Here is a 20,099-nt window from a genome sequence, read left to right as displayed (position 1 = left end):
CCGGAACTAACTTTTTAGATAAGATTCCCCCCTGGTGTTAAAAAATAACTTTTTAGATAAGATTCCACCCTGGTGTCCGAAAATAACTTTTTTAGGATTTGTAGGGGGCGCTATAGAGCCATTTGTATCGATTATGAGACCCCAAAGATAACCCCTTTTTTCATCAATCCTTCCAGTGCGCAACACATATCCAGGATTTAAGCATGCTAAGGCCATCAGGCAGCATCGAGCAATTTCAATAGGTTCTTCGCTCCAACTCTGTCGGTAGCCTAATAAAAGAACATCAAAAATATATATCTGTTACAATGATTATTGTGGTTTTATTATAAGCTATAAAACCCCTTGTAGCACATTGAGAGCACGATGGTTGAGAAAGAGTGGCCACCAGAGGGCGATGGCAGCACATCACATCCTCATTGAACCTCACAGCACCACCACCCTTCTCTTCAAATCATTTAGCCCTGCATGTTAAGGTAACCAATGTCTTTGATTCTCCTTAAATCATGGCTTAGTGAGGCTGCATCACATATTTCTGGTAGGTGAATAATGGCAAGACGAGATGAGAGGAAATTCAAAAAGTAAAGGAGGAAAAGCGAGGAACGAGACGGAGAGGAAAGGGAAGAATAAAGGAGAGAAGGAACTGATAAGAGACTACACGCTGGAGAACAGCCAATCCGACACTCAGCGGGGGGCCAACAAAAGCCTCCTCGAGGATGATTAGGCAGAGGCAATAATGTGTGAGTGTGTGTGTGTGTTTGGCTACTGGCTGTTCAGAGGGAAAGTGGGAAACATTAGTATACACAAAAAAGGAATGTGTGTAAAAAGAGCTCAGCGTGTGGAGCCCTACAGAATAAAATGGTTGTGTGTGTGACGTGTGTGTGTGTGTGTGTGTGTGTGTGTGTGTGTGTGTGCGTGTGTGTGTGGTGTGTGTGTGTGTGTGTGTGGTATAGCATTACTATACTTGTGGGGACCTAAATCTGTTTACACAGTCACGTGTGGGGACTGGCTTCCCTTATGGGGACACATTGGAGGTCCCCATGAGGGGAATCATTAATTTTAGGGTGAAGACTTGGTTAGGTTTAGGGTTAGGGTTAGGCATGTGTTGGTTATGGTTAAGGTTAGGATAAGTCTCCAGGAAATGCATGTAAGTCAATGTAATGTCCCCTGAAGTGATGTATACATGGTATGTGTGTGTGTGTGCGCGCGTGTGTGAGAGTGTTTCAATAAGTCCGACTCATGTTTCTCTTTAATGGACTTTATTAAAGATATTTTGAAGATGGTATGATTCTGTTAAAGTGCCCCCTGGGAATCGTTCCCTTTTTGCAGCTGGCTTCATCAGAAAACCAGATTGGTCACAAACAGGAGTCATTGGCCACATACAGCACAAACACATTACTGTAAATATGATTTATGCAAATGTGCCATTCACATAAAATGGTCCCTAGATACCATAAATACTTTGTTAACATAAACTCTATATAATACTGCCATAATACACATCCATTTACAATGGAAGAAAGAAAGGTGAACATTGTGCAAAGACATAAACAGGAACTTCTTCTACCAGATATTCCATCGAGTTCCCATTACACTGAGAATATGTTTTACAATGAATATATACTATATTACAGTAAATGCATTAGGATTAAGACAACAATACTTTCTCCAGAGGAGAGTACATTCTCACACCCTTGTGCTATTCTCTAAAATAAAAGACCGACAGGGAAATATATATATGTATATATATAGACTTCATTCTTAATCTCATCAGAAGGCCAGTCATCTCAAGACATTCAAAAAGAGTCACAATCACAGAAAAACACACACTATAGAAATTGCATCGCAGTGGAGGGTCAATAATACTGTAGGTAACGTTTTACAAACACCTATAATCTATATAAGAAGGACGATGGATTGTTCTGTTCCCGATTCACTTTCTTTGGCGGACAATATCAATATAAATAAACTTTACTCAAGTTCCCGTGTTTACATTTACAAATGTATAACTGCGTAATACACATAAAGATACATTTACAATAAAATACCTGAATCTGAAAAACAGTGGGAATGCAATAAAGATGAGTTCTTATATAATTAAATATTGTAACAGTGTTATATAAACACATATCACGTGATTGCATGAAACAAGAGACAACGAGCCAGCGTTTTACGAGTTAAAGTGGTCACAGACTTTTAAGGGTAGCTTTTTAAATCTTAAATGAATATATTAATATTGCAGCTTGGTACTTATGGTGTGCACATTATGTTATAATAAGCTTATTTTTAACACAGCTTCAAATACATGACAGGGTGTCAAACGTGCGCACACACACACACACACACACACACACACACACACACACACACACACACACACACACACACTCCTTCACATGTCTTTAGGTTGGAGATGGCATATATGTACAGCTGAAAGCGCCCATGAATCTAGCAAATGTATGATAGAGCAGAATAAATGTATGATAGGTTATTATATTTTCATCTGTGCTTTTCTCCCTTTCATTGTTAAAACACACACACACTCAGACACACAAGACGACAACAAACAAGAAACACAATACTTTATCCACGGCACACACACATACATTAGATGTTAGCATGTACCCGGAGCCTTCACAATATACTTATATATTTTGTCTAGAGGAGGAACTATGCTCTAGAGAGCCGGTCAGAGTGCTTCAGACAGAGACAGCCTGGATAGAAAGAACCTAAAACATGTGCTCTCATTATTCTGTCCGCAGCACGGTGAGCGTCTCGCTCTACAGGTCCACTCCCATCCGCTCGATCTCGTCGATGAGGAAGTCGATGTCGGACTGTGTGACCGCCAGATTGGACACCACCATGCGGAAGAAGTTGACTTTGTTGCCCTGAGGCTGGTAGCCCACCATGGTGGTCCCTGACTCCATCATCATGGCCTTGATCTTCGGTGCCACCTGGTGGAGTAAAGAAAAGGCCGTTCTGAGTCAGTTCTAAGAGGCCCTATGATGCATCTTGGCCATTCCCTTTCCTGTAGTGTGTTATATAGGTTTTCGTGCAATGGTCTGCAAAGGCTTAAATCCCAAAGTTCCTTCCGGAGGGAGATTTAATCAGGTCTTTGGCGATATTAACCATAACTTTGATATTTAAAAAGGGAACTATTGAAACCATGTTAATAATACCCATATGATAATATCATCTAAATAATCAAGCTCCTCTTAAACTATTTCTGTTCCCTTTTTTTCTATGTTTTGAGTGTAATTCATTTGCCAAAAGAGCCCAACAAGGAAAACTGCAAGAATATTGTTATCATGAACTCTTGTATGAATAACTGTGTAGTGACAATGTGATAGTGGGAGAACCTTTTGTTCATTGAACATAATTCAATGGTTGAATAAATAAAAATGAAGGGTAAAGCTGTGTCTGATACAACAAAATCAATGCTTTAAAATAATGTTTTTATTCAACAGGGATAATACATGATACATGTGTTGCAGCTTAAAGCCATTGTCCCTCTGTAGTCCAGTGTAGTAGGGTGATGAAAGAAACTATAAGTTAAAGGTCTTACCTTATGGAGTTTCTCTCTCCGCTCCTCTCCCTCAGGCATGCCTCTCAGGCTCGGTGGGATGTACCAGAAGCAGACATTGGTGTGCTGGGGCTACAAACAGAAATATACACAGTCAACACACTCATAAAGATTAAGGAAGAGTACATGACATAACGTCAATTACAGTTTGTAAAAATGTATATTGACGTTAGATCATACCAGTTTATCTCATTCAACATTATTGTGATAAATATCATGAAATAACTGAAAACTGAAGACACTCACCTCTCCATCAAACACCATCTGATAACCCTCCCTGTTCTTGATCTTGTTGTACAGGTACTGAGAGAGATCCAAGCACTTGTCGATGTGCTGCTCAAACCCGATGGTGCCCTGCAGGTCAGAACAAGTATGTCAGGTGCTTATAACAACAACAACAACAACATCGCAGAAAACCGGGACGATTACTATTTTATTGACCTTGGCCTTCCACATAAGCCAGAACTTAAAGATGTCGACGTGTCGGCCACACTGGATAGCTTTGTCCCCCGTGTCATAGGTGACGTCGTACTGTTTGTCGGGTTGGAACAGGTAGCCGGCGCACATGGAGTTACATCCTGCCAGGATCCCCTACACACACACACACACACACACACACACACACACACACACACACACACACACACACACACACACACACACACACACACACACACACAACACACACACACACACACACACACACACACACACACACACACACACACACACACACACATATATTTAACACTGTTAACGTCTTTATTCACAGTTCCAAACCTCCATGATGTTTCAATAGCGTGTGTTTTCTGTACCTTCTCTCTGACCAGGATGGCAGAGCACTGCAGAGGCACGCCCATCATCTTGTGAGGGTTCCATGTGACAGAGTTGGCCCTGCAGAGTTTCATAAAAGTCTTAATAAACTGAGCTAGACTCACTGAAAAGGATCCTTTGCATTACAATAAAGGCAGAAGAAACCGTCTGTTCCCATGTACTTACCGCTCCACTCCACTGAGCTTATGGCGATGCTTCCTGGACATCAGAAGTCCACCACCCCACGCTCCCTAAAGGAGAGAGTTGTTTTATTGAGGGTATGCAGGCGAGGACAAAAGTTCAAATTGCAAACTTCTGTATGTATATCTGTGTTTATGTCAGTCTCGGGATGCCATTGAGCCCAAAAATATGTTTTCCCATTGACTTACATTCAAAGAGCTGTCTGTTAATCAGCGTATCATTTTGTGGGAGGAAATCAACTACCCAGTAGGAACACCTGAACAGCCCTTTTGGTCCTAAAAGTTCCAAAATATGCTAAAAGCTGTAACGATAGTTTTTCGCCACCAGCCCTGATCGTCGTTGCTTTGGTAAATACAGCACTACACAAATAACATTTAGAAATGTCGATTTTTTGTTCCACTATTTAAGTAACATACCATTGTGCTGGTGTCGAAAAGAACCCACCACTAGTTGTATTGGGTTGAATGAGCTGTTATTATTTGGTGGCGTGAACGATCTTTGTTAGCTAGTCACTTCAGGTGAGGGCGGAGCAGGCCCGGTTCCAGAACAAAATGACTAAGGGTGCAACTGAGATTAGAGAGTGCAGTGGTAAAGTGCTATTTTTATAAGTGGGGAGTGGACCTAACACCCTCTAGGGGGTCCTCACCTCCTCTAGGGGGGTCCGGGGGCATGCTAAATATTGAAGTTAAAAGCATCAATCTGGTGCACTTTGAGAGCAAAATGAAGAGATCTGGATACATCTCAACACCCATATGAAACAGAACTGTAAGCAGATTTACTATTTCTTTATGGATATTTTACAAATCACTCCCCTTTCAAGACCGAAATGTCTACATGCATAGCAGAAGATGGCATATTCTTTTGAGGAATATTCCAGCCAATCTCTGTTGTGAAACCATGAGCTGCAAAATGAGCACCTTACCCCACTGTACAAGCGAGTTGGGTACTTTTTTTAATATACCTGGGCAGGCTCTGTTTTGCCGAGGTCCTCTGGCACTTGCGGGCCGCCGAGGGGTGGCGGTGTTTGGAGCAACGAAGAGGGCGAGGCGGGCAAAGCCGGCGAGTCGGGCGGGAGGACGTTAGTGTCCACGACAGTGGCCGCGGGTAACGTAATGTCCCCATGATCTGAACTGTTATTACATGCAGTAGATGCAGTGTTACTGCTGGCGATAAGGGCTGGTTGTTTTAACCATTTTCTGATGTCCATCACTGACTGCTGTGTAAGCACTTTGCAAATGACGAACGCGCAGGGGCACAGGTCACGCGCACCTGACATAATAACGTTACTTACCGTTTAAATTGACCAAATAAATGCAGCAGACAATGTTATTTAACCACAATTACAATTAATTTTATTTCAACTATATTCTTATTATTATTATTATTACTACTATTGTTATTATTGTTATTATATATGTAATATTTTTCACTTTTAATAAAAAAAAAATGCACTTTTAATTTTGTTTTCAAATTTTTCAAATGAGGGTGCATAACAACTCAACTGAGGGTGCAATGCACCCTTATGCACCCCCGTAGAACCGGGCCTGGGGCGGAGCAGCTGTGTGTGATTTGAGACAGCACTACAAGGTCAAAATCCACCCATTGTATATGTGTATGACATGTAGCATAGGAAAGTATCCCCATTGAGACACGGCAACAGTATTACTACTTCTATCCAAATACTATGGCACTACTACTCACGTCAACGTGGAGCCACAGGTTGTACTTCTCACAGATGTCAGCGATCTCGTTGATGGGGTCAAACGCGCCGTACACTGTGGAACCAGCGGTGGCATTCACAAACAGTGGCACGTAACCCTGCAGAATGAATACGAATAGAGGGGAAAAGTGTTTGTTAAAAATTGAAAACAAAGAAATGAACTAAGTAAAAGGAATAAAAAGAAACAATGACACTAACCTTCTGTTTAGCCTCAAGGATCTTGGCCTCCAGATCTGCAGGAATGACTCTCCCCCTGTAAAAAGGGTTGAACATTATATTATCATCACATGAAACTTGTTGCATGAGAATCATGGACTCGTCTCCTCTCTTTCCCCATACAGATTTGACACATTTACTGTAGTAATTGTGGATTGAAATGGACTCCCTACCTCTCGTCTGTGCTCAGCAGGATCACATTCTCAGAGCCAAACCCCAGAGCAGCTCCAGCCTTCTTTATGGAGTAATGGCTCTGTAGGGACAAACAATAGAACTCATCCTCCATCGTAATGATAGAGAGGAACAGTGTGCCGTTTCTTTTCTACAGACGCAGGATACTTGATTTATCCGGGAGGAATTGAGTTTTGTGACAGTTGCTCCATTTTAGAATAAAATAAAATATGAATACAAACATTTGAAAAATATATTAATGTAAACATGAGAAGTGAAGTAACAATGTAAATGAATAGGATCAAATAAGTGAATGTATATAACATAAAAAGTTATAGCTAATAAAATCAAATACATTTCTACAAAATAGAAAAACAATGTTTAAAGAACTTAAAGTAAAATCGGAAATAAAAGAACCATTAAATAATACTTTTATAAAAACATAAAATAGAATCTGTAATTAAATATGATATAAAAAATAAATAAAAAATGTAAGTAAGTTTAAGTAAAAATATGCATTCACTAGAATATATATCATTGATATTACAATATAAACAGTGGTAAAATAGTATTAATAAGGTAAATAATGCTGAATTGCACAGTTTGAAATGGTTTGGCTGCTGACCGTGAAGGTTTGCATTGTATGGCATTGTATTCATAATGCTTGGCCACTATTTGGTAGTAACCTGCCCAGGGACTACAGATACAAATGTGTTCATTAACTAACTCACATTTGCATTGAGATGGAAACTGAAATGTTGATTCATGTGCACTGTCAATAGTAAATACTTGCTAGCTTTGGCCTGCTTTCTACGAGCTGTGAAACTATTTATAGAAAAGGGTGCATGTGATAAAAGCAGAATGAATCTATAAAACTAGCTATAGCTTTGATTCAAATAGGCCTACTGATTATTATCGGACATATTCAATGGCACAATCTACAGCCGATGAAGCATGGCGCCTGCTTTATTAGGATGGAGTGTGGGTGTGTGTGTGTGTGTGTGTGTGTGTTTGTGTGCGTGTATGTGTGTGTGTGTGTGTATGAGTTACATACGTGTTCAGATGTGAAGAGCACGAGGCGAGGAGCAGCAGACATGCCCTTGGTCTTGACCTCGGGGTAGTACTTGTAACGTGCGATCATCACACTGTACATGTTGGAGATAGCGCCCCCTGTTGAGCAGTGACACATCATTAGCTCCACAGCAGCTCCCACACATGGGGCACTTAAGGCTCATTAGACTCTTTCAACACTTTTTCAACACTAACTAAATAGTCACACTGAATTGGCTTATTAATGACCAACCTGGAGAAAATATCCCATCCCCCTCTCCACTGGGCCATCCAACCATCTCTATCATCTTCTTCAGAGTCAGCTGCTCCATCAACACAAACACCGGGGCGATCTCATAGGTGAACCTGTCAATCAAATCACGACATGTGTGAATACGACACGTTGCTCAATGTTACTATAACGGTGGAGGCTTTAGCATCTGCTTAGCCAGAAGGAGGGTTCTTCACACTTGCAGAGAGGAAAGCCTTAATGCAAACACAGACACACACACCTTACATAAGCTTTACTATAATTCCGTCCACAGAGCACAAACTGGAGCTGGTGCTGACGGCGCTAATTAAAAAGTGTCTGATAGGAGTCGGGCAGGAAACATTCGTATTCAAAGGCTTTCAACAAAATCTCTCAGTAGTTTAATTAAAGCCCACAAAGCTCTGATGGCTATCTGTCAATCCTGCCAATCTCAGCTGGGGTGACTCTGAATGGGACTCATGGCTGAGTCAATGTGTGTGTGTGTGTGTGTGTGTGTGTGTGTGTGTGTGTGTGTGTGTGTGTGTGTGTGTGTGTGTGTGTGTGTGTGTGTGAGTGTTTCAAAGAGATAACAGCCTCTGATTAAGGCTGAAGAATTAATTGAACTTGTTAAAAAAATTCCTAAATGGAATATATTCAAATGACTTCCAGCTCCATGGACAACAAATGAAAAACACTTCTGATTAGCTTAAATGTGTCTGTCACCACACACACACACACACACACACACACCACACACACACACACACCACACACACACACACACACACACACACACACACACACACACACACACACACACACACACCAGTGGGGGCTGTAGGGAAACAATGCACTGAAGGCAACTGTGACAGAGGACAACAAAGGGAGAGGAGGGGATGATATGGAAGAAGAGAAAAGCGTACAGAAATAAAACAGGACAGCAATGCAAAAAGTAGAAGCAGAAAATAGGAGAACAAAAACAGTGAGGGTGAGGATAGATGAAAATGAAATTAAATGTTGTAATATTCCAAGGGATAGAGTTGGAAATGAGCCTAAGGTCAATACACCAGATCACGCTGTGACATCAGGGCTGAAAAGACAACATGACTCATTTTGTAGCCTCTCTCTGCCCTAATTGCGAAACATATGGCGTTCCCTCATGTTTTGGAATAATGGCGTACATAAGGACGACAAAAATACCCTGAATGCTTCACTTTCATTTCTCCTTATAATGTATCCACAGCATGAGGGGGACAAAACGGGCGCACCTTTTTAAAATTCTCCTTTCCTCTGTAAGTCATTTCACGCTGTAATGACAATAATGGTGATCATTATCACAATCAGAGCCAATCATTGGTCTTTTCAGGGTGAAAATTACCCCTCAGTCACATGCCCGTCTCCAGGGAGGACCCCTAAATGCCCTTATTATCATCATCAAGGGCACTCGACGCGTACGAGTCTGTGTATGTCTCTATGTGACTAACCCCCTACCATACTCTCCTCTCAGCCTCTCAAAGGAGGTCTGTACCCACGGGGACAAAAGAGCCGGAGTGAGCCCTCCGCAGGGAGCGGCAGCAGCCAGTTTCCTCCGTGTGACAGGGTTTTCTGTGCAGCCGGAGGACATTGTGTGTCAGTGTGGGGCCCAGCTGGCCTATCTGCTAAGACCAGCTCACAATGAGCCCGCAGTCAATGGACTGGAAACCCTTGCTGATGTATCTGGGACAACCAGAGCTGGTGTTGTGTGTGTGTGTGTGTGTGTGTGTGTGTGTGTGTGTGTGTGTGTGTGTGTGTGTGTGTGTGTGTGTGTGTGTGTGTGTGTGTGTGTGTGTGTGTGTGTGTGTGTGTGTGTGTGTGTGTGTGTGTGTGTGTGTGTGTCACTATGAAAGTGTGCGCCAGTGTGTGAATCCAATGGCCCTGTCTCTTGGGGCAGTCTTCCAAGTAGGAGATGAGATGGGAAAGTTATTTTTCCTAAGACGGTGTGATTTCCTAAGCTAATGTTTTGAGAAATGGGATCAATTAAGTGTCTCAAGTGCATTAAGCATTTGGTTTATTATCCTTGCATGAATATATTCCTCAGCAGCCAGGCCACAGCAGTGAGAGGATACTGAATACTCATTTCTCAGTGTGCAGATCGTCATGTTGTGCCATGTTTAAGGCTCTATGCCACTAAGGCAGTGGTTCTCAAAGTGGGGGGCGCGCCCCCCCAGGGGGGCTCAGACGCATGACAGGGGGGGCGCGAGAGACCAGGAGGAAAAATGGTTATTAAAAAAAAAAAAAAAAAAAAGATTACAAAAAAAACAAAAAATCATATTTTGAAAAATTATTGATTCGAAAATAATATGATGCAGTACAGTACTATTACGTCTGGGTCTCTGTGTTTCATTAAAGCTCGGCTCTGTGTGTGTGTGCGCGAGCGAGAGAGAGAGAGAGAGAGAGAGAGAGAGAGAGAGAGAGAGAGAGAGAGAGAGAGAGAGAGAGAGAGAGAGAGAGAGAGAGAGAGAGAGAGAGAGAGAGAGAGCGCACCGGTACCGGAGATCGTTGATGTTAGCTTCTGGTGCTAGCGAGCTACGCTAACGGATATAAGGAGTTTTTTCAACACCAAAGTGGAGGAGAGTCCTCTCCTGTCAGACTGAGAGGCTCAGTGAGCTAAAGGACTCTCTCAGTGTGATCTCAGTGGGTCTCAAACGTTTTGGTCACCATTAATGTAAACAATTATTTCCGAGGCACACGTTTATATGATCATTATAGTTATAAAAAAATAAGAGAATACATTAAAAACAGGTATGAAATACTATATGACATTAAAAAATGTATAAAGTTTAAAAGGGTGATTTGTAAAATATCCATAAAGAAATAGTAAATCTGTTTACAGTTCTGTGTTGAGAGATGTATCCATAGATCTCTTCATTTTGCTCTCAAAGTGCACCAGATTGATGCTTTTAACTTCAATATTTAAAAATAAATCTTGCCCCCGGACCCCCCTATGTGAGGTCCACACACCACCTATAACAATAGCACTTTACCCCTGCTTACACCTATATGCCGTGAGCTGATTATCGAGCCTTCGTTGTAACAGTCGCGGGTACATAGTGTATATGCGTGTGGGGAGTGTTGCAGTAGAAAGTTCCACTGTAGCGACCGGTACATTTATGGGAAACCCTAAATGTTTGAGCACCCTCTATGAAATGTCAAGCTACCCCACAGCACCCCCAAAATAAATCTCTGGCGCCGCCACTAAGCCTGACTATTTGTGTTGGGGGGGCCCGACTTTTTTTTTTCTCCAAAGGGAGGGCCTGACAGAAAAAGTTTGAGAACCACTGCACTAAGGCCATATTTCTTCTGATTTGTTTTTCTAATATTATAATTTAAATTGACTGGTTCTACTTGGAAAATCAGCTTTTGAATTACTGTTAAATTCTGTCTGTTGTCATGCTTTCTGCCTGTAGCTCAATAGTTGTTGTTTGTTGTTGTTTTGTGAGATTTTTCTCTCACATAAAAAAGATAAAATTGTTTTGAAATGTATTAGATCCAGCTTCCAGCTGGCCTACAAACAATATGCAACAGACTTTATAAAAAAGTCCTTGTTTGGTACAGAACCTGTAAAGAAGCTGATTATTTCCTCTAGAATCGCGAAATATATTACATATTTAAGGAGTCTATGTCTATTTGATCCAGTGTGAATTGAAATGCAAAGCTATGCTTGTCTCGTATGCGTAACTATGTTCAACATTCTGACATCGTACGGCTTGAATGATGTCCCTCGTTCTTTTCCAATGATCATAACACAGAGTTATAGCTCATTTACAGCATGTGTGAATGAGAGTGTGTGGATGAGTGTGTGCCTGTGTTAATCGTGTGATGTTGATGTGGTTCATGCCCTCTATCAGCCGGCGCCACCATGTAACTGTGACCTGAGATCAATATGCAATCTAAACATCCCTGGGGCTCGCCTGCCTTGGATATACAGTACAGTGCAGTGGCAGTCTCTCCCCCCCCCCTTTATATAACTGCCCTCAGAGGCTGTTGTTGTGACCAATTGTGGCTTGAGTTGAGGGAACCTAAAAAAAGCATCACCATCGCACCATGGCTTTATATGGTAACGACTAGGGGCTATTTCCAGTGGCCTACAAACTGGAAATCTTTAGTTGTCCTGATATGACTTTTAGAGGTGTTTCCTCCATAGATAATACGTGTGTCATGCAAGAAAATAGAGCAGCACTACTTACATGTTGGTGTTAGCGGTGGAGGTGAGCCACTCTCCGGCCAGACCGATGATATCGAGACCACTGGAAAGCTGGTTGAAGAATCGAGGGTGACCTAAATATAGAAAAAATATCTAAATGTCTTTCCGATCAACAGGCCTTCATGATGCTTTATATTAAGAAAGACAGCAACTGATTTATCTGCTTTGTCTGAGTAAAGCGTTAAGAGAGTTATGCTGCATTTTTGTATTTGACATTTTTATCTTTATTTATAATTTTGCCTTTTATCTGCAATTTCCTTTGCTGATATTGCTACACTGTAAATGTCCCTACTGTGTGAACATTAAAGGATGTTTGATACTGATGAAACAGTATCCTTCAGGCTAAAACTGACCTCCTACAACTTATTTTGGAAATATATAAGTAACAATAAAGAAACATAAAAAAACAGTTTTTCATTTGAATGTTCATCCATGAAACCAAAATGATCTGACAAAGCATTGTTCAGTATTTATAATTACATTGGTAACAAGGCTATGACAGCCATTTAGACTCTAACATAATGCACACATAGTCTCTGTATAGGCCCAGAGCTGAAATGCAGTCATGGATATAAGCACCTTGTGGAGGTGTATGGCTTACATAATAACACAAGTGAGTCATATACTCTGAATAAAAATACAAAATGTGAAATGTAAATCAGTGCTGCTTAATAGCAAGAGGAGAGAAAGGTCTGCTTTATATTTCAGTACCAGGGAGAGCTCCTCCTGTTCATGAAATCGAGCACAAAAAATAAGCAGCATGTCTCCGATTGAAAAGTGGTGTTGAGTTGTAGACACAGTAGACCCTGCCCGTGATATATTAAACCCGGGGGACAGTTTGAGCGCTGTCGTTTTTAACAGCTTGAAACAGCCCGTGTTAGGATCCCCTCAGGCGACACTTGCCTTAATAAGTCAAGGGGGAGAGAAAAGGAGGATGTCAACCGAACGACCAATAAATAAGGCAGTCATTGTAAAGGGCTGTAGATTATCTGCCAAACAGCTTGTGTTGAATTCACCAGTTTACATGAAAGTGATCAAATGGACACACAAGGTACTGTTCATCATAAAATTCATGTGAAATTCTAATAATATAGCCTATTATGCTTTATGTAATGACGTATATGACTTTATCTTGGTCTGCAGATAAAAATACTATTCTTTAAACTGACAGAAGGTTAATTGCTTTTGCCTCCACACATGTCCTTTTGCTATTTAAACTAACATATGGCACCTCATGAATTACTAATTCTCTTTCAACCTTGAAGGTGCCTCGGCTAGCCTACCTGTCCGGACGCCATATTTGAGCGTGTCTCTGCAGTCCACCAGGATCTGCTCCAGGGATTCGGGCTGGTCGGACAGCTCCAGGTTGAAGCCCTCCATGCCCTCCAGGAGCTGGTGAGGGTGGTGGAAGTCCAGCACCTTGGTGGAGCGGTCGAAAGTCTTCTTGATGTAGTTGGTGAGGATGTCCACCAACTCCAACAAAAACTGTATTGTGGCCTCCTCTCCATTTTTGGCTGGCAGCAAGTCTGAGAGGAGAGGAGAAAGACAGTCATTTAGCGTGGGAGATCATTTTAGCTTAATGGTTTATTTTTCAAGGCCCCCCTATTGTCAAGATAAATGTTGACCTGAGCATGTTAATGACTGGCATATCATTGAATAACTTTAACAAAGATTAGGACTCATATACATTTTTTTAAAAGTCAAAATTAGATTTTTTTTGTTGGTAATCTATGTCTATTATACCATTTATAATAAGTTTTAGGCATTATTACATTACTTTAGCCTATAGCCTAATTAGGCTACCATAGCCTACTACATGTTCCAACATTTTGGCTAGAGTTCTTTAAAAGTGCTTAATTGTTAGCAAAGCAGCTAGGCTACAACATGCTGTAGAGCCTTACAAAAAAAACATACGGATATATTTTTTTTTTTAACTGTTTCACATTTTACTGAGTTGACATGTTTGGTTTTAATATGACTCTAAATGTACTCGTCGTCCTCTAGACTCTAGAGAGTTTCATGTAATGCTACCAATAACGTAGCAAAAAGATAAAAGCCACCATAGATAGGCATGCTGGGAGGAGGCCTTGAACAGAGTGACGTTGACAGCGTCACCAATAGCAGCATTTCAAGCTTATAAGCTATAGCTTATTTTTTGTGAATATTTAGCCGAAAAAAGTTGTCACCTCTGGCGAACAGGTTGGAGAAGTCGGTCTCGGTGAGGCGGAAGCGAGCGTCCCGGTCACTGTTGTCGCAGGAGAGCAGGTTCTTCTGCCCCGCGAGCCTCCCCTTCTCATCCAGGCTGTTGTTCTTCTGCAGGAACCCTAGGGTGTTACATGGCGGAGAGCAGGAGTTATCACCAAACACCTCCATCCCAAACACGAGGGAAAAGATAATAATAATTTACGAAAAAAATATCAAAGAAATAATAATAATAATTGTTAAAAAAATTCAAATGGCATATAGTATAAACAAGTACGTGGTCAGCTCCTGAAAAAAATATGTGCTGTCTTGATCAAGTCTTCCATAACAAATGCTTTTCTGGTGAAGGCCCAACATATATGGCCAACACACACACAGGAAAGTGGTGTCCGCCCCACCCATGTGACATCACAAACACCTCCCAGTGAGGGAGCACCCAGTCCTGATGTGGAGGAGGGGGGGCAGGTCCGGAGAGCCCGTGGCGATGACCCTTATACAGCTAATCAATGCACACCAAAGAGGGGTTAATGACGGATGCATGCATACCCCTAAAGCAGTCTGCCCCTGCAGGACCTATATGTTCTGAACACATTATTGATATTTTGATTATATATATAATATATATATATTTATATAGGCAGGGTGGTGTGGGCCTAATTGTGCAGAAACACTTGGAAGTCAGACACATGAGCGTATAAAATATTGTCTCATATTTTATATGGAAAAATGTTAAATCCATATATACTCGAAATCGATATGTGAGACCATCTTACTGCCACCATAAATACATATTTCCATTTAATGTCCACTCCAGTTCATTCAAATGTAATTTAGGCCAATCAAAATCTATTGGTCATTTTCTCATTTGCAGAAATGGCAATATCAAACGTATTCGATTCTCTGGTCTTAATTGATTTCCTGCCATAAGAAACAGAACATAATGTCTTGAATTGACCACATCTACGTGACATTAATTCCTCTTCGCATTGCTGCAACAAAAAAGACCAGAATACATTTTCATTTTTGAGTCACTGAAAGAACCAATTCCTCCAAATGCTGGAATAATAAACACGCCTTCCTTGCAGCATCTCTTTTAAAAAGGCCATCAGTGAAATTGACAGTAAGACATTTTTGTATTCTTTGTTGCAAAGAACTGCCTGCCTGCGAAATGAAAATAGTTATCTTTTGTTATAGGTTATTGTATGGGTTGCTCAGGGCTTAATAACCTGGGCCTGTCTCGAAGAATTTTCTCTTGGTGGCGAAATTGAAAAGACATGGGGGGGCGTTCGGAAGCGGTCAGGGGGTTTGCACCCGGGCTCTTATCATCAGACATACAGGCTAATGTCCACTGACCTTTGGAAGATGGAAACGCACTGTGACAGTCGTGTATGTCGCTACTCTAACAGCCTTTATTGTGGCCTGTTCCATGCCTCTAAGGGGTTTATTTATTTAAAAAAAAGCCCCTCTATTATGACCCTTTTAAATGAACAGAGGCAAAAATGCACATCACTGCAATACTGCAAAATTGATAATCACACATTCATAGGCCAAAAAGACTCCAAAATTGCATTTTTCTCAGAAGAAATTATATGAAAAGAGTTGTCGTGGAACGTTTTGTGTGCCAAATAACTTACCACAAATCTTCATCCCCAGTTTCCGTGTGCATCCGTGCATCCACGCATATTCGTTGGCTAAAACAGAATGTCAACGTTTGAGTTTGTGCACTGCAGGCCGCTGAGAGAACGTGGATGGTGCGGATGATGGATATAAAGCTGGTGGAGCACAGTGAGCACAGTGGAAGCGTGATGCGCACGGCTCCTGGCCGGGTGTGTGACTCTGAACACTTGTGTTGGTTTTTTCAAGCGTTAAAGAGTATTTTTTTCTCATTGTTTGGCTGAGAAGGTATCCACTTTTGTATTTACCACAACCCATGCTAATTATAAAGGGATGAGTCTTATAACATTTCCGATTTAAGTTCAATCAATAGGCACCGGACGCACGGCATATCCGCGCCGGCTCACACACCCAGCCAAGGGGCGGACTGGAATTAACGCCCGTGAAATGAGCTCACAGAGGAGCGCAGGAATTAATTGAGTGAAACACAGTATGTGACTGGAGCGAGCTGGCAATGCCTGTGGCCGGAGAGTCTATAACTGACTTGATGCAGAAACTTACAGTGCGCGTCATGCATACACACCCACAACCGATGCGTGGTTGGACATGCGTGAGCAGACATGGAGCAGAAGCCAGGGGGAATAAAATGCAGAGCGCGCGGCGGCGAATACATCTGATGGAAAACTTTCACAACAAAAACAAGTATTTAAATTCACTGTGAGAAAAAGTACAGCTCGAGGTACTGAGGCCAAGGCACCAACAGATAAGCAGACATGCGTGCGCACAGACACGCGCGCAGACACTACTTGCCGGAAGGCGTGAGATGGAGCGTGGAAAAGAGATAATGGCAACATCCAGCAGCAGTATACGACAGACAATACAAACATCTTTTTTTTAAAGGAACGAATTCACATTTGCAATACATTTGAGCTTTTTTTTGTAATGTGTTTATTGATAAAATGTTTAAAAGTTACATCTTATTCGATAAATAGAGAAAATATGGATTTGAATGCTCCCCAGGAAATGCACCTTGCTTATTTCCTTTTACATTTGGCCAAAGACAAACAAACTGTAATTATCTCCCAGCGTTGCATTGCAGATGGCTGCTCAAGTGCACTATGGGGTTGATTTGTTTGCATGCGACAACGGCTTAAAATGGCTAATTAACCCGTGGGTTAATGTACAGACTAATGTATCTTAATAGGTCCAGCCACTTAAAAAAAAGGGGTAAAAAATAATAGCATTTCTCCAAGAGCAATTAATATATGCAGCCTTAAGGGCCTAAAACATCTTGTGAAACGAGATAAGATTTACCATGATAACATAAATCCTAAATAAAAATCGTTTGATTTTTTGAAGAATCCTACAAAATAAACATGGGAATACATACATAATAAAAAAAACAGGAAACGAAGGCGTTAATTCAGGAAAGGGGAAGATTGTTAGGAATATATTCGTTCGGAAAATGCATTTATTTATTTTTAATGTTTGGACTAAATGCTCTTGGATCATTATAAATATCCTAACAAAGCTTTAATAGAGCATTATTTCCATCGCCAGGCAGGGCTCGGCGCGCACCGCTGCTCCGCCAGACAGAGACAGGCAGCTGATGGCTCTGTTTTTAACCGGAATGATTAACGACGGAGCCCACACAGCAAATGGCCCGGGCGAGACTGGCTTTTATCAGACAGAGAAAGAGGGGAGGAAGGGGCAGGGAGGCAGAGAGAAAGAGAGAGAGAGGAGTGTGTGTGGGGAGGGGGGTTCGCTTTAAGCCTTCGTCTTGGCACTACATCGCACTGTATGAGTGTCTTTGAGCAAGGCACCGAGTCCCCTGTCGTTTCAGAGAGGGACAGCCTTAACGATAGTGTGCTCCCGGGGATCGATACGAGATCACGGTGTTATTAGCAGAGAAAGGACCTTACTTGTGGACGGTGGTATTAAATTGGCGGAGTTGGGGTCCTGCTCCCCGCCGGTGGCTCTCGGTTCAGACGATGCCATCAGTCCTCTGTTATCTCCAGCTGGGAAATAATTCAACTGCAAACAAAACGGTCCAAGGTTAGGAGCAATTCACACCTAACATATACATTATTTATCTGAATAACTACAGTATATTTTATTTGTAGACCAGGATTCAACCAGAAAAATGCGATTAATCCCCAAATGATAACTGGTTCGGCTACAAAGTCGCGCAATTTGGAGAGAAATTGCGCACGACGCGTAGATACGCACGTCTGGATAAATCGTATCGGTGATATAACACAATGCCTTTGTGGGTTTATTCATTTTGGAGATAGCCTGCTATTTATTGCATTCGAATGGCCATTAAATAGCTACTCATTACGTTTCATACATTAATAACATTTTAAAGATACAATCCAAAAGTTATCAGGTACACATATAAGATACGTTGTAATAGCTCGAAGCAAAGTCATATTTTTCCATTATATATCAGTGGGGTATCAGACCGTTATAATGCATACCTTGCCATATGACATATTGAGGACAATTTGACGAATGGATGCCATGATAGATTGACGAAGTTCTTTTTAAACAGGCTGATTTATTAAGCAAATATTGATAGGATGCAATTATTAATAACCCACGTCATTTAGGCTACCTATTGACTGACCGATCGACATTTCAATTAAGTTGCGCTTTGAACAAGCGCATCCCATGCCATCATCACTCAATGTCACCATGGCATGAGAGACAGACAATTAACTAATTCCTTCTGCCACTCATCGGGCACGGCGAATTATAACATATTTTTCTTTTGTTGGTATATTTCTAACCCCTAAAACTATGATAAAAAAACATATGTGTGATTATTTTTTTAGTCCTATCAAATGAAAGGAGGAGACATCTTACCGGCTCACAGGTTGTCGATTCCAGAGAAACTAAAGGTGTTTCAATCGCCTCCAAAAGGCACGACAAGCAACAGTCCAGTGATGGCGGAATACCAACAGAAAGCGCGCTAATAAATTCCCATCCAGCGGCGCGCAAGTGACCCGTTCTCCCTCAAGAATATATATATTTTTGTTTATTCGTTATTTATATCTCAGACTGTCGGCTGCCCATTGGTCTCTTCACGCAAGAATGAGTCACAGCCTTGCCTCCCTCTGACGACTAATGAAGCTTCCCTGAGTGCCTGTGACAGCCACAATACACTTGAAGAAGCCTAAAAAGCAAAAAGGAAAAGCACCAGTGACGTATGTGTGTGGGTGTGTGTGTGTGTCTCCAGGTGTGGGTGGGTGTCACATGATGGTAAAAAGACAGCAATTGACCTTGAGATGACAAACACACTTGGGTTTAAGATACAATACAATGGAAATCGGCTTTAATGGGCACCCAGAGAAAGCCATGATCCATCCACTGTAATACTTACCTTCATGATATGACAGCCCTGCATGCGTCATTATTTTTGACCTGCACCTTACACTTTTTATAACCTTGACATGGACAATAACACTGAGACATCAAAGTGAATCCAGCCTGGCTTTAACTTATTGTCATCCTCATGCCTGTGTCCTGGCACTGAATGGGCAGCCATTATGTTCATTCACTCACTGCAAATTACACAGGCTTTATCAGATGGCGCTCACACTTCTCTTTTCACGAGTCATGCGTGGAGACCGCTCATAAAGATACGCTCTGACATGTGATATTAACTCAGAACATACCGGCTGATAGCACGCTACACTGTAGGATGCTGATGGTGTAACCTTTATCAAGTGATGATATTACAGAGTGCGGAGAATTGTAAAAAAGATGCTTTATTGTCAGCATCCTCATCCAAAGAAATGCCTTCACTGCAGGCACGTGCAAAGATATTTTGAGGGGCTGAAACGCTTAAAAAAGGGTACCCCCATCTGATTGTAGGTGTCACACAAGAGCAATAAATAACTACAAATCAATAAAAAAAGTGTATGAAATAATACAAATCTGCACTTATCATGGTCAAGCAGATGTCCAAAGTAGTCCAAAATGTACAGTTAACTCAAATCTGTATAAATGTTATTGATAATTACTAAATTACCAG

At 41.4% G+C, this 20,099-nt stretch overlaps 1 protein-coding gene across 2 annotated transcripts; it reads right to left on the bottom strand.

Moving 5' to 3' along the window:
* Positions 1-1,239: 1,239 nt before the first annotated feature.
* LOC117556638 (glutamate decarboxylase 1-like) lies at positions 1,240-19,226 on the bottom strand. 2 transcript variants are annotated; one of them, XM_034232083.1, is made up of 17 exons: positions 18,929-19,226; positions 17,983-18,094; positions 16,081-16,137; positions 14,431-14,568; positions 13,528-13,770; positions 12,228-12,318; positions 8,005-8,117; positions 7,756-7,871; positions 6,704-6,783; positions 6,513-6,567; positions 6,296-6,412; positions 4,580-4,644; positions 4,396-4,474; positions 4,022-4,171; positions 3,827-3,934; positions 3,563-3,652; positions 1,240-2,951 (listed from the first exon to the last, which is right to left on the bottom strand). In XM_034232083.1, the coding sequence occupies exons 2-17, from the start codon at positions 18,056-18,058 to the stop codon at positions 2,778-2,780; spliced, it is 1,752 nt and encodes a 583-aa protein (XP_034087974.1). In that variant the 5' UTR covers positions 18,059-18,094; positions 18,929-19,226; the 3' UTR covers positions 1,240-2,777. The 2 variants fall into 2 exon arrangements, with proteins under 2 accessions (XP_034087974.1, XP_034087975.1); XM_034232084.1 differs by lacking the exon at positions 16,081-16,137.
* Between the last annotated feature and the right edge of the window lie 873 nt (positions 19,227-20,099).

This window comes from Gymnodraco acuticeps, unplaced genomic scaffold (genome assembly GCF_902827175.1).
Source record: "Gymnodraco acuticeps unplaced genomic scaffold, fGymAcu1.1, whole genome shotgun sequence".
NCBI lineage: Eukaryota > Metazoa > Chordata > Actinopteri > Perciformes > Bathydraconidae > Gymnodraco > Gymnodraco acuticeps.
Note: the sequence above shows the minus strand (reverse complement) of the source record. Positions and strands in the feature narration are given on the sequence as shown.

Coding starts and splice junctions, on each gene's coding strand:
- LOC117556638 (XM_034232083.1), bottom strand. CDS start 18,058: ATGGCATCGTCTGAACCGAGAGCCACCGGCGGGGAGCAGGACCCCAAC. Junction 16,138..17,982: donor TTTAATACCACCGTCCACAA/GTAAGGTCCTTT, acceptor ATTCTGTTTTAG/CCAACGAATATGCGTGGATG. Junction 12,319..13,527: donor CAAATATGGCGTCCGGACAG/GTAGGCTAGCCG, acceptor TTCTATATTTAG/GTCACCCTCGATTCTTCAAC.